Below are 13925 nucleotides of genomic sequence, written 5' to 3'. Positions count from 1 at the left end.
TCTTTCTTTGTCCCGTATGGTGGTTTTTGTCTTAAAGTCAATTTGATCAGAAATTAATATTGCCACTCCTGCTCTCTTACAGTTGCCATTTGCTTAATATATCTTTTTCCAGCCTTTGATTTTTAATCTATTTTTGTCTTTATCTCTAAGGTGTGTCTCTTGCAGGCAGGATGTTGATGGGTTGTGTTTTCTTATCCAATCTGCAACTCTCTGTCTCTTGAGCAGTGCATTTAATCCATTAACATTCAGGGTAATTATTGATAACTTTGAATTTGTTGCTGTCATTTTGTTATGTGTTTTTTCATGGTGTCCTTGGTTTCTTTGTTCCTTATTATTTTCTGTGCTAAGCTCATTATGTTTATGAATCATGTTATCATTTCCTTTGTTGCTGTTGTTTTAATATATGCTGAATATTTGTGCTTGTCCTCTTTTTTATTGTGATATGAAGGTTTATTATTTTCTTTGAGGTTACTCTATGATGTGAAGTTGCAGGAGGTGTGGGTGTAGTTGTATCTTATGAGGACTGTTGCTGTCTCCCAGTCAGTTAGGCAAAAATTACAATTGAATAACCATTGACAAAATTATAAGCATATGGACAAAAAATATACCCTGAAATCACATAGGAGCAGAAACCCAAAAAAAGAAAAGGAGGAAAAGAAGAAGAAAACAGATAAATCTGCAATATCTGGGGATAGGTCACTGAGAGGAAAAAGGTAGAGAAGGAGAATAATGAATAAAGAAAACAAACAAACACACACATCAACAATACAAAAGAAAATAAAAGCAAATACAAAACAAAACAAAACAAAAACCAATAAGGGACAGGGTTAATGACGAGAGAAAGAAAAAAAAAAAGAAGGCGTAGACTAGGACCTTTTCGGTCGTGCAGTGCACGTCTGGAGAGTTGTTGGGGTTACTGGAAAGCAGAACCTCTTCTTAAGTCCCTGAAATCTGGTAGAGTGCTGTCTCTTTAGGTTGTCACCAGCTGCTGGTTACATGTTGATTTGTTTTGTCTTGGTTTTATAGTTAATATTTTGAATAGGTGAAGCTGGTGAGTTTTATTTTATTATTGATTCAAATATGTTGGGCTGCTTTGCTGTTTTCTTTGTTATGGTAGAATCACTGTATGTAGTGTGGATGTGTGTTTCTGTTTGTCGTAAAGAGAGTTCAAAGAGGGAGGTTTTATGGTAGTTGGCTGAATATGTTTTCTTCTATTGAGTGAGGGAAGATATTGGTAGAGAAGGTGGGAGTGGAAGAAGGAAAGCTTGGTGTTGCTAGGGTCGGTTTGAGAAGACTATATTTGATGACGTATTTATTTGCAAGACTGCGGCTCAACCTTAGGAAAGATTCATATTGTTAGAGTGTCTCAAATTTCCGCCAATTGCAGGCACACTCAGAGATCCCGCCTCCGCAGCCCCACACCGCCAATGAATGGTTCTAAGGCAGAAATCCCGGGAGTGCAGTTTCTTCCCTCTCCCTGTTCCGTCTGCCTGCGGTGCTGATGTAATCCCGCCAGACCAATATGGCTGGCTCTAGAGTTTGTCTATGATACCACCCAGCTGCGGTGCCAAAGATGCGCACAGTTTCAGCTGTGTTAGGGTCGGGGAAGTACGTGCTAGTGACCTGCGGTCCCATTCTCTGTGACAAAGAAAAGCATGATGTCTTCCAGTCTGATCCCAGTCCACTCTGTGACCCGCTGGGCAGGGAGGGAGCTACCCTTCCTGTTGCAACAGTAAGTTCTTCTCTGAATCTCAGTGGAGGTGTCTGTGCCCACCACCAGCACCCAGAAGACCCAAATTACCTCCAAAAAATCAAGATCAGCTGCTGGAATATTAGAATGGTTGCTGGTATGCTGTTACCAGGCGTGCTCCTTCTTGGCTTGGGGATCTCAGGTGGGCACCCTAACCTGGCACACAGTGACTGCTCCAGAAGAGTTTCCAGTGCCTCTCTCAGGTGCCTCTCCATCCTCCTTCAGTAGCTCTTTCCTAAAAAATCTCCCTTTGCCTTTCCTCTAATTCTGCTCTTCCATGTTTGATGCACTCTAATTCCGTGAGCTGTTCTGAGCACCAAAATTCCTAATTCAAACGGTTGTGGTTAGTTTTCCAAGACCTTAGATGCCAGAGGGATAAAGTGTGCTGCTCACTGGCGTGACTCCATTTTGAACTCCTCTGATGGAGCTCTGGCAGCACAGTAGGTATGGTATTTGGCTGCTAACCAGAAGGTCAGCAGTTGAAACCCACTAGCTGCTCCATGAGACGAGGATGAGACAACCTATTTCTTTAAAGATTTACAGCCTTGGAAACCCTATGGTGGTCCTTATGACTCAGTGGCAGTGGGTTTTTTTGCAGTCCTTATTCCTACCGTGATGGGAGGGCTACCCCTTGTTGCAGTCAGAACTCTTCCTTTATCTGTCTTCTGCTTAGTTTCTAAGTAAAAGGGTGAAAAAGGGATTCTGCTTAAAGATTGAAAAGAGAATTTTGACTCAAGGAATGAAGCTTATCATTTACTTAATCAGCAGATACTCATTGAGTATCTCTACCAAGCCAAGCACTGTATTAGTCACTGGGGATACAAAGATGAAAATACTGGAGTCCTGGAGAACTTTGTAATCTGGTAATAGAAACACACCCATAAAGTAATAAAATGTTAGCCCATAAAGTTTGTTACAAAGAGATGAACAGAGTTCTTGAGAATGCAAGAGGGACAGAAAAGCATTCTAATAGTTTAGTAAAGACTCCAAGGTAAGTTGTTTGTGTGTTAGGCATAAGTATTTATAGGAAATAGTTTAGTTCCTCAGAACACTTTGATATTGTTCCATATAGGGAAGTTTTCAATTTAGCAGTAGGAACAGTTATTATAGTGTTATGCAAAATCTTGCCTTTATCCGAATGCCTAGGAAAGGAGGACACAGGGATGAGATTACTACAGGGAGGAAGTAGAAAGAGAGCTGTTAAATCCAGTCATTGTTATGTAATGTGTATAAACTGCTGTATGGAAAATGAATTTCCTCTAAACTTTCACCCAAATCACAATAAAAATTAAAAAAAAAAAAATATTGCCTTTATCCTAATTTGCCACCATTTTAGCTTCACAAGCGTTCAGCATTCATAGAGTGTTTCTGTTTTAAATGTTTTTCTTCTAATGTCACATATTCTACCTTTACGCAGTTTAGGAAGTACTGAATTAACTGCTGCTGGTTCCCATAAAAGTGAACCTTTGAACAGAAGCTAAATATTGTTGCTGTCTTTCTTAAAATGTTACTTTCCAGAAAGTTCTGGGAAACAACATAGTTTCAAAAGTTTAAAAATAGGCTATTTATGTGAAGTATTAAATTAACTTGCCAACTGAATGCTAAAAATTTTGTCTTGACCCAGGTATACCATACTTTTCACGATGAGGTGGATGAGTATCGTCGACATTGGTGGCGCTGCAATGGCCCCTGTCAGTACAAAAAACCATTTTATGGCTATGTAAAACGTGCTACTAACAGGGCCCCTTCTGCTCATGACTACTGGTGGGCTGAGCACCAGAGAACTTGTGGAGGCACTTACATAAAAATCAAGGAGCCAGAGAACTACTCAAAAAAAGGCAAAGGAAAGACAAAACTAGGAGAGCACCCAATATCAGCAGCAGAGAATAAAGGTCCTTGTGGTATGTTCTTTACATCTTTTCCATGGCCATATCTACAACGTAAAGACAGTACTGTCCTTTAGAGAACTGCCATTAACGTAAGCTTATGGATTGTTTTTAGTGTAGAAGTTTTCAGGTGGACATAAGTTGTTCATGAAATGATGGTAGGAAAAAATACTTTGCTCTATATGGAAATGAATAAAAGTATAAATAGTTTCCATTGATAGTATTAGATGTAAAATTTCTTTCCCTGTCTTGACTTTTGCTGAGTTATGAGGAAACAGAAGGAAAAAGATTGCCAAAATAAAAACAATAATTAAATAACAATGCCCGGAATGTAAGTCTTAACTGTAACCCTTCCTATTAGTTGGATTCTGTCCAACTCACTCGAGCTATTGATGTATTTTTGTTCAGAGAAGAATGGGAAAAGGATATGGCATGTCTTTGCCAGTACTTCATCTTTAAGATTTATCCCTTATGAAGTTAGCTAGTACTACTTTTTTTCAGAGGTAACCAGGTTAGCAAAGCTGATACTTCTTCCTTTGAGAAACTGAGGCTTTGATGTGATAGGATCCAGGAACATAAGCTATTTTTCTCAAATCTGAAATGGTAAGTTAAGGGGCTATAGAAGGATTTATGTGGGAAGAGAATTTATTTTGAAAGTAGGAGGAAAGATAATGTGGTAACAATTTTTCTTTATAGACCTAAACTTAAAAGACACTAAGTGGTAAAAATTACTTTTCTATTGGTCTTTGGCATAGTAAAATTCCTTATCTAAATAGGATAGGAATTTTTATATCCTCTGTGTTCTCTTAATTACCAGATCTGACTTCTGAAGATAGTTCTTCTCCCCTTAACAGGTAGCTATCATATGGTTCTAAGAATAAAATAGCATTCATTTTGGAAAAAAAAAAAAAAAAAAAAACTGTCCATTTTTTATTAGGTTAATATTTGTTACTGTATTATTATTTTTAATTTGTTTTTTAATGGGCAAGGCTAACCTGTAGTGTGTAGGGATGTACACTTTAGGTGATAAAGAAGCACAAAATGTGGTTTTATAGTTTATCTCTGGTGGCATAGTGCCTAAGGCATCTGACTACTAACTAGAAAGTTAGCAGTTCAAACCTACCAGCCACTCTGTGGAAGGAAGACTGGGCAATCTACTTCAGTAAAGCTCTACCACCTCAGAAACCCAATGGAGGTCACTATGAGTCAGAATTAACTTGATGGCTGTGAGTTTTTTTTTTCCCCCCAATTATAAAACCACCACCACAAGGTAGTGTTAACTTATGGAAGTGTGTGAGTGGATGAAGCACATGGGAGGAGCATCTAAAATGACTAATAACAGTTAAGTTCTATTTCTTCATCTGAGTGAAGGTGACAAGTGATGGTGTCCTAATTTTTGATCATTGTAGCTTCTGAAGCTTTTAGGGTATTCACGCGACAATAACTCTTAAGTTATACATTAATTTTGCTTGTTTCTGCATTAGTTTTATGACAAACTTTTTTTATGGTAATGTATTTATTTTGGAATGAACTATGATATTTTATCTGTACATGATACATTATCATCATGTTTCATGCTTATAAAGAAAAAAATCTTCACAATTTCACTGTGTTCTTTTCAAAAGTCTGTGTTGTTTACCCCCATCCCACCCTACCCCCAGTATTAATTTTGAGTCAAGGAAATATCTTATTTGCTTGTTTTGCAGATAAACGAAGCAGAGGTGAGACACAGCTGTTAATTCCTTTTTCTGGGAAAGGATATGTCCTAGGAGGAACAAGCAATTCACCTTCATCTCCGAAATTTATCACCTCTCCTGCCATTAAGCAAACACAAGACCTTTTAAGTCAAGACCATTCAGCAAATGCTCCAAGACCGAATTCTAAAACTGAGGTGATATTTGATCAAAATGGTTCAAGTAAAAAAAATTCTGTAGTCTCCACTGTTCTTAGTAATAGTCACCAAAATGTTTTAAGCAACTACTTTCCTAAAGTATCAGTTGTCAACCAAAAGGCTCTCAGAAGTGTGAATGGATCTCCAACGAAAAGCTTAACAGTTGGTGACATCCCTAAAAACTCATTCTCTTCTGGTTCTCAGAGAAGGGCTACATCTTCTAAGATATTCCTAAGAAATTCTTTAAAAGCAATGGAATCAACATCTCTGACTGTGCCCCAAGATACTAGTGGGTCTTATGATAAATTCCCAAATAAACGACCCAGGCCAGAAGACAAGTCTGTTTTTGATGGTTTCTTTATTAAGAAAGAGAAAATACAAAATGGTGGTAATGATCCAAAGGATAATTCACATCCTGTAACTTCAGCTCAGAATTCTGACAGTTCTTCTGGTCACAATAACATGGTTCATTGTCCTGTTTGTCAGAAGGAAGTTTTGGAGTCTCAAATTAATGAGCATTTGGACTGGTGCCTTGAAGGTAAATAGCATTAAAATCAAAAGCTGCAAACATCTTTGAAAAACTCATGGATCGCACATACTACCTGTTACTACCTCACTAATGTGCTATATAAGCCTCTCGGGAAGTTCTGGTTAATGTTGAGATTTGTAGGTTAGAATACAAAATGTTCTGTTTATACACAGACATACACATATGTATATGTATGTATGTGTATATATGTGTGTTACATACCTACAGTTGTATGATTGTAATTAAAAATGTCTCAAGGTGCTGTTTTCACGCTTGCCTTATGTATACTATGGCCCAGAGTTCTACATATATACATGTATAGTTTTTAGGTACTTTTATTACTTCTTGCACTTAAAGGTATTTAAATCTGTTAATCTTTTTATTTGTATACTTTCTTCAAAATACTAATATGAGGAATCTTATCAGGTATTTGGGTTAAATTGAATATTTCTTTTTGTGTTGTTATATTCATCTTCATAGTAACAGACATACTGACCAAAAACACAATCTAGAATACAAAGTATACTAGTTGTTTTAGGGTACTCAAGGTCATTTTGGCCCCCACCAAAAATCTTAACAAGAAATATATTTATTACATTTTAAAGAATTTAATTTCATCTGTACTAGAAAGGTGACAGCACAGTTGAAGTAGATATGGAGGATAGTCAAATAAGTAAATTTGTTTTAGAATATTTCTACCAACAAATAATTCTGTAGGCTAGATCCTTATTTTGAATGTAGCAAGTTTCTCAAAATTTAGCAAATTTGAAATTTGAAACTCAGTGTTCATAAAATACCAGAAAAATACCAGAGTTGCCTAGTTTATTTAGTAGTAGAAAATTACCTGAAAACATTATTATGAATTTTAAATGATAGTTGAAACCATTATAATAAATGGAATACGATGCATTTAAAAAAATTCTTCTAAAAAAATGTTTTCCATGTTTTAGCACAGGGATAAAGACTTTTTATCAGTTTACCTTTTGTGTCATGGATGTACTGTCCAGCATGTTGGCATATTTCCAAGATCTTAGTTCACAAGTTTATCTTGTATAAACTTGTATATGCTATAAAGTGCACAAATCTTAAGTATACAGCTTGGCAAACTTTTATCTAGTGTTCACCCACTCTACCCAGGTCATGTTATAGAAATTTCCATAAACCTAGAAGTTTCCTCATAGGTGGGTGGCTCTCCTAGTCAATACCCACCACCACTAAAAGTAACCACTCCTTAGACCTGTCACCACAGGGTAGTTTAGCCTGTTTTTGAACTTCATAAAGTAGTTTCTTTGTTCATTAGCAAAAGTTTATTCTTTTTCGTTGTTCTGTAGTATTTGTAGGAATATACCAGAATTTATTCATTATAATATTAGTGGACATTAGAATTGTTTCCAGTTTGGGACTATTATGAATAATGCTGCTAAAACCACTCTTATAATGTTTGGTGGCCATAGATACTCATTTCTGTTGGGGATATACCAGGAATAGAGTGGCTGGTCCATAAGGTGTATTTATGTTTTTATCTTTAGTAAATAAATATTGCCAGTGATGTATGAGTTCTAGCTGTTCTACACACTTAACAACACTGTTGTCAGTCTTGTTAATATTAGTCTATCTAGCTGAGTGTTCACAAGTCTGTATTTTTTTATGTAAAATGAAGTAAAAAATACTGTTTAATAAATATTTATAGATAAATTGTTATATGTGTATTAATGTTGAATATGTGTAGTTACACTTTCATGAAAGGATCATTTTCTCTAATTCAGTTTAACAAATTACGTGCATTTAAACATTTTTTGAGCAGATAACTGGCCAAAACTGTACAAGGTTCTGGGGTTCTGAAGAAAATAAAGAGTCTGTACTAAAGGAGCTTTATAGCCTAACTGGGGTGTGAGACAAAAGCAAATTAATTTCATACTAGGTGCTTTACCATACTTTAAAAACAAACAAAAAAACAACCTACTGTCATCAAGTCCATTTTGACTCATAGCAACCCTATAGGGAGGGCATAGAACTGCCCCATAGAGTTTCCAAGGCTGTAAATCTTTATGGAAACATACTGCCTGACCTTTCTCCTGCAAAGCTGCTGCTGGGTTCAAACCTCTGACTTTTTAGTTAAAAGGTCAGCAGCCTAATGCTTTATCATTCTGCCACCAGAACTCCTTACTTAAGGAAGGAGAAGTAGCACAGCCCAGGGCTTTGGAGGATGTTTCTTGGAAACAACAAGTATAGTTTTCTAGTGAAGTAGTGTTATTAGCTCGGTAAAAAGAAGGGTGGGAAGGGCATAGCAAGGAAAGCAGAAAAGCGTGGACATAGATTAGCAAGGTCTACTAGAAAACCAAATCAAACTTACTTCCATTCAGACTCATAGCAACCCCCATTGGGTTTCTGAGACCATAAATCTTTACGGAAGTAGATCGCCCCGTCTTCCTTGCATGGAGTTGCTGATGAGGTTAAACCGCTGACCTGGTTAGCAAGTGCTTTATCCACTGCACCACCAGGGCTCCTTAACATCTACTAGAGGAACTATAAACTGTTCAAATTAATAGGGTGTGAAATGTGAGAAGTAAAATGGCAGGAAAGACTGCAGAGGACAGATCTCTAAGTAGTAGGATTGAGACAGCAGGGATCATGTCTGTATCCAGTTTGTGTAGTGCCTGATGATAAGCACGAGTTCATTTAGGTAGGGTGGTGCAGTGGGGCTTGAAAAGGTTTTAAGCCTGGCAAGAACATGTTCAGGTGTGTTCTGATGGATTATTCTGTGGCAGTATAGATTGGGGGGGGGGGCAGTGCAGGGATGGAGAGAAGGGTTTGAGAAATACTTAGGCAATAAATTCAAGAATTGGTGTTAGGTATTGTTAGCTGGCAAGAATTTTTAAACTTGGAATTAAATAAGACTTCATGTAAAAAACTTTTGAGAAAATTTGCATGCTAACAATTGTTACTCTCCCAATCTGAGTTACAGGCGGTCCCTGGATTATGAACTAGTTCCCTTCCTAAATCTCTTTTAAGTCAAATTTGTACCTAAGTTAAAAAACAGGTTCACTTCCTATTCAACATCAGGTAATCGTATGTTTGTAATAGTATATAGTGGACTTTTTTATGCGTGATAAACATTAAAACACTAACCATCTTTAACATAATACAGTAATAATAATGTTTTGATGTGTGTCACAAAGTAGTACCTATATGTTATTACGAATCATTGTATGTACCTCAATTTTTTTTTTAACCAAGGGGGTTGTTGTTGGTTCTTAATGGTTGTATGAAATTGGACTTGGTAACACGGGGACTGCCTTTATTTTGATCAAAGAAATAATTTTTCTTGTTTTGGTTTAAACTTTTATTATTTAAAGTAAATTCCTGCCTTAATAACAGCTGGCAATTACAGTTCAACCTTTAAATGCTATCAGTCTCCATTTTGAGATGGGTGGTAAAGAAAACTAAACTTTATTCCTGTAATAACTCAAGTGTTTTTTAAAGTATTGTTATACAATAGCCAGCAAAACTCAGTTTAGAATTTTTTGGTTTGCTTTTGTAGAATACAAGTGCATAAATATTAACTGGAAATTCTAAGGTGAGAAAATAGTATGACAGAAAGTCTCATTGTCCCAAATCTCTGAGATTAGTTCTTTTAAAGCTGATAGGATTTTAAAACAAATTAGAATGTCAAAGTAAAACATCTGATGTATCTTACTACAAAACTAGTACCTTGCTAGGATCCTTTGCCTGTGGCAATACGGTATTTTGTTGGGTTGCTCCAGAAAAAATTGCTGAGCATTTTTTGTAATTTGTTAATCTTGTTACTTGAGGGGGCAGTGGTTTTATTTGTCTCTGAGGTTACTGTTGCCTTTTTAGCAATGTGTTGCTGATTAGCAGCATATCCACAAAATGAACTGAAACACTAATATTACAGTTATTACAAATTCAATTGACTGGGAGCTCTGGTGACATAGTGCTTAAGGCATTTGACTGCTAACCAGAAGGCTGGTGGTTCAAACCCACCAGCCACTCCTCGGAAGGAAGGATGGACAGTCTACTTCTGTAGCAGCATATCCACAAAATGAAGTGAAGCACTAATACTACAGTTATTATAAATTCAATTGACTAGAGAGTTGAAATTACCAAAAAAAGGATGAGATGTGGAGATTACTTCTGGCTTTCATTTTTTCCTAACATTCTCTTAGAATATTAGAAGAAGTTATTAAATACTTCATTCTCACTTAGCTTTTGAAATAGAGAGTAAAAGATTTGAGGATCTTAAGTGACTCTGGAACCACATCATCAGTAAAATTTACAATGTTGTATCTTGTAGTACAGAAACAAGCTGCTGTGTTTAAACCTACCCAAAGATACACCCTCATGTCTACTCAACACTAGATGGTGCTCTGGTTAAATTTCTCTTGAAACATTGAAGGCAAAGGTAAGGTCCTATCTACTACAACAGTAACTCCACTTCTGACTCACAGAAAGGAAACGTTATGACCAAGCCTTCTGAGGGCACAGCAGGCCAAGAATGTATGCATCTTCAAACAATGTATCTACAGATCACTTTCCAAACCAAATTCACTGCCATTGAGTCGATTCCAACCCATTGTGACCCCCTTTGGGTTTCTGAGGTGGTAAATCTTTACAGAAATAGATTGTCCAGTCTTCTTCCATGGAGTGGCTGGTGGATTTGAACTGCAACCTTTTGGTAAGCAAATACCTTAAGCACTGAGCCACCGGCCCTCATTTAAAAAAAAACAAAAACAAAAACAAAACCTCACTGCCGTGAAGTGGGATCCAACTCACAGTGACCCCTCCTTGGGTTTTTGAGGCAGTATCACTACAGAAGTAGATTGCCCACTCTTCCTTGCAAGGAGTGGCCGGTGGGTTTGAACAACCAGCCTTATGGTTAGCAGTCAAATGCTTTAGGCACTGTTGTCACCAGAGCTCCCTTTTAATCTCTCTGAAATTGTTTGATTTCACCTTTCAGTCTGAACACTAAAATGACACTTGGTTTTCTGATACAAGAAACTAATATCCAGCTCTGTCACAGCAGTGATAATGCCCAACAGGAAGTCTTCTAGACAAGGCAAGACCTGTACTTCTCTATTTTTAAGTTACAGTACTTTGACTCTCCTCAGGAGAAAGAGGGAGTCTGCTTCCATTAAGATTTACAGCCCTGGGAATGCTATGGGCCAGTTTTCTGTCCTATAGGGTTACTATGAATCAGAATTGACTTGATGGCAACGGGTTTGGTTTGGATTCTTTTTGTTCCACAACATCTAGTCTGAAAGCTTCCTAAGGCATGAGTTAATTACATCCTTTGCCCTATATCAGTGTTCTTACACAGTGAACAGGTACCTTTTAGATTCTTGATGTTGAGTGAAATGGCGAGGCATTTCTCATTCCATTCTTACATGCCTTTACAAAAACACTGTATTGAACGCTGACCTCTATACAGCCATGAGCCACATAACTTCCATTTGGGCAGTGTCCAACCACATATATGTCCTTAGTTCCATAAGGTTATAATATTGTCCAGAAATCCTGATTAGAGATTAGGATGTAACAGATGTAACTGCATTTAATGAATACAGCAGCTTCGTGTACAACATATGTGTCTCATGTCTCCTGTTTACAAAGTGATTGTGCTGCCAGGCATATAATGGTACAGTAGCTCTGGTGGCATAGGGCCTAAGGCATCTGACTGCTATCCAGAAGGCTGGCGGTTCAAACTCACCAGCGCGCCTCGGAGCAATCTACTTCTGTAGAGGTACTGCCTCAGAAACCCAAGAAGGGGTCACTGTGAGTTGGAAATGACTTGACAGCAGTGAGTTTGGGTTTTTTTTTTTTTTTAATTTTTTTTTACTTTTTTTTTTTTTTATTAGGATTTGGGTGAAGATTTACAGAGTAAATTCACTTTTCATACAGCAGTTCACATATACTTTGTCTCATGTCATTGACCAAAATTTACAATGCAGCAGCTCCCCTCCCACACCTCCCCATAGTTACCTCCTCCCAGTGTCCATCCCTTCATACTCTTCTGCACCCTGAGCTATCTCCCTGTGCATAAGCAGCCCTTCCTTCTCCCATGATTGTTCTCTCCAGGGCGTGTGTCTACTTGAGGTAAATGTTTAAGTGAATTTGGTTTTTGATATATGTTAACTTGTTTTGGCCCTCTTGTGCTTCTCTTAACAGAAAGATACCACAGGTGGGTGGCTTCATGTTCTGGTTACCTAATGCCACTCTGACAAGTATATACCACAAATGGGATGGCCTTAACAAACAGGAAGTTTATTCTTACAGTTTGGAGGCTTTAAGTCCAAGTTCAAAAGGCCAGTCTCTACGGGCTGGGTGAAAGCCCCTCAACCTTGGGGTCCAGCTCTGCCTCCTGCTCCCGGCCCACTGGAGCTAGAGGCGTTTCTTCACTCAGCTGAGGCTGAGAAGCCCCAAGGTTGACAAGTAAAAAAAAAAGGCACAGTCCCGATGATACCAGACCACATGGCAGGCCATTAATTTAAGTCCATTATAAGTCCCAAGGTCAGCAGAGCATAGCAGGCTGCTGAGCAATGACACAGCTACATACAGGGTCTGAGTGTGCCATAGACTAGAAACCATTCCCAAGGCTTCTCCTTATATACAGGAAGCAGACCATATCCCAAAGGGAGCTACTCAGCTGCCTGTGGTAGATCCCACCATGGAGTTGATTGCCAGTCTCCTCATGGGGATTAACTACCACCAACTGCCCAGCCACTCAACCAGGTCCAGCCAAGTTGACACACAATATAACCACAACACTTAAACAATTTATTATCAACAGTTTTGGAGGCTAGAAGTCCTAGTTCAAAGGGCCAGCTCTAGGGGCTGGGTGAAAGCCCCTTGACCTTGGGCTTCAGTTCTGCATGTTGCTCGCGGCTCCTTGAAGGTGGAGGTTTTGCTTAAGCAGCTGCTGGCTGCTGAGGCTGACAAACCCAGGGTCAACAAATGAAATGGCACAGTCCCAAGAGTATTAACAACGCAGCAGGCCACAAGTTCAAGTCCAGATACAGTTCCAAGATAGGAAGGCGATTTAGCAGACTACTGAATGAAGACTCAGCTGCATGTAGGATCCAAGTGTGCCAGAAAGCTCAGAGAACTTTCTCAAAGTTCCACCATGAAGTTGACTACCAGTCTCATCATGGGGAATAACTAGTTGCCCAGCCACTCAAAACCAGGCCCAGCCAAGTTGACACACAACCTTTACTACCACATAACCTGTAACACCTATGTCTTGGTAGTCTATAATGCCTATGTTATTGGCTTATGTGTGTACTGTACTGTACTTTCTCTCATTAGTGTGAACTTTCCCTACTTACAGATAAAAAAAGTTTACCATGTAAAAGTGTACATGCTCATAGGCAGCAGCATCCAATCTTGTATATCATGTGCCTCTTGACTGTTACATTGTTATCTGTTTAATTTTCTTTTGAAAATATTACCATGAAGTATATCATGGCTCCCAAATGCAGCAAAATCAGTACTAGTGATAGCAGCAACAAGTAGTAAAGGAGAAGTATTGATTTGGAAGTGAAACAAAAAGTTACTAAACAATCCAACATGGGAAATTGGTGAATGGTATTGCTCAGGATTTTGGCCATGTCTGTTGCCTAAGGAAGGAGCTCTGGTGGTATAGTGGGTAAGGCATTTGGCTGCTAACAAGGTCAGTGATTCAAACCTACCAGCAGCTCTGGAAGATGAGGCAATATACTTCCAGAAGGCTGTAAAGATTTACAGCCTTGGAAACCCAATGGGGATCACTATGAGTTGGGATCACTATGAGTTGGGATCACTATGAGTTGGAATCAACTTGATGGCAATGGGTTTGGTTTGGTTTGGTTGGCT

At 38.3% G+C, this 13925-nt stretch overlaps 1 protein-coding gene across 1 annotated transcript in view; it reads left to right on the top strand.

Moving 5' to 3' along the window:
* SPRTN (SprT-like N-terminal domain) overlaps positions 1–6073 on the top strand; it is a 21633-nt gene extending 15560 nt beyond the window's left edge. Inside the window, exons 4-5 of the mRNA XM_007938515.2 lie at positions 3375–3642; positions 5343–6073. Coding sequence (XP_007936706.2) covers positions 3375–3642; positions 5343–6073 — 999 coding nt within the window. The remainder of the gene's footprint in view (positions 1–3374; positions 3643–5342) is intronic.
* Positions 6074–13925: the final 7852 nt, after the last annotated feature.

The sequence above is a fragment of the Orycteropus afer genome, unplaced genomic scaffold (genome assembly GCF_000298275.1).
Source record: "Orycteropus afer afer isolate SDZICR_OR568_19922 unplaced genomic scaffold, OryAfe1.0 scaffold00050, whole genome shotgun sequence".
NCBI lineage: Eukaryota > Metazoa > Chordata > Mammalia > Tubulidentata > Orycteropodidae > Orycteropus > Orycteropus afer.
This window is presented reverse-complemented; position numbering and strand designations above follow the sequence as displayed.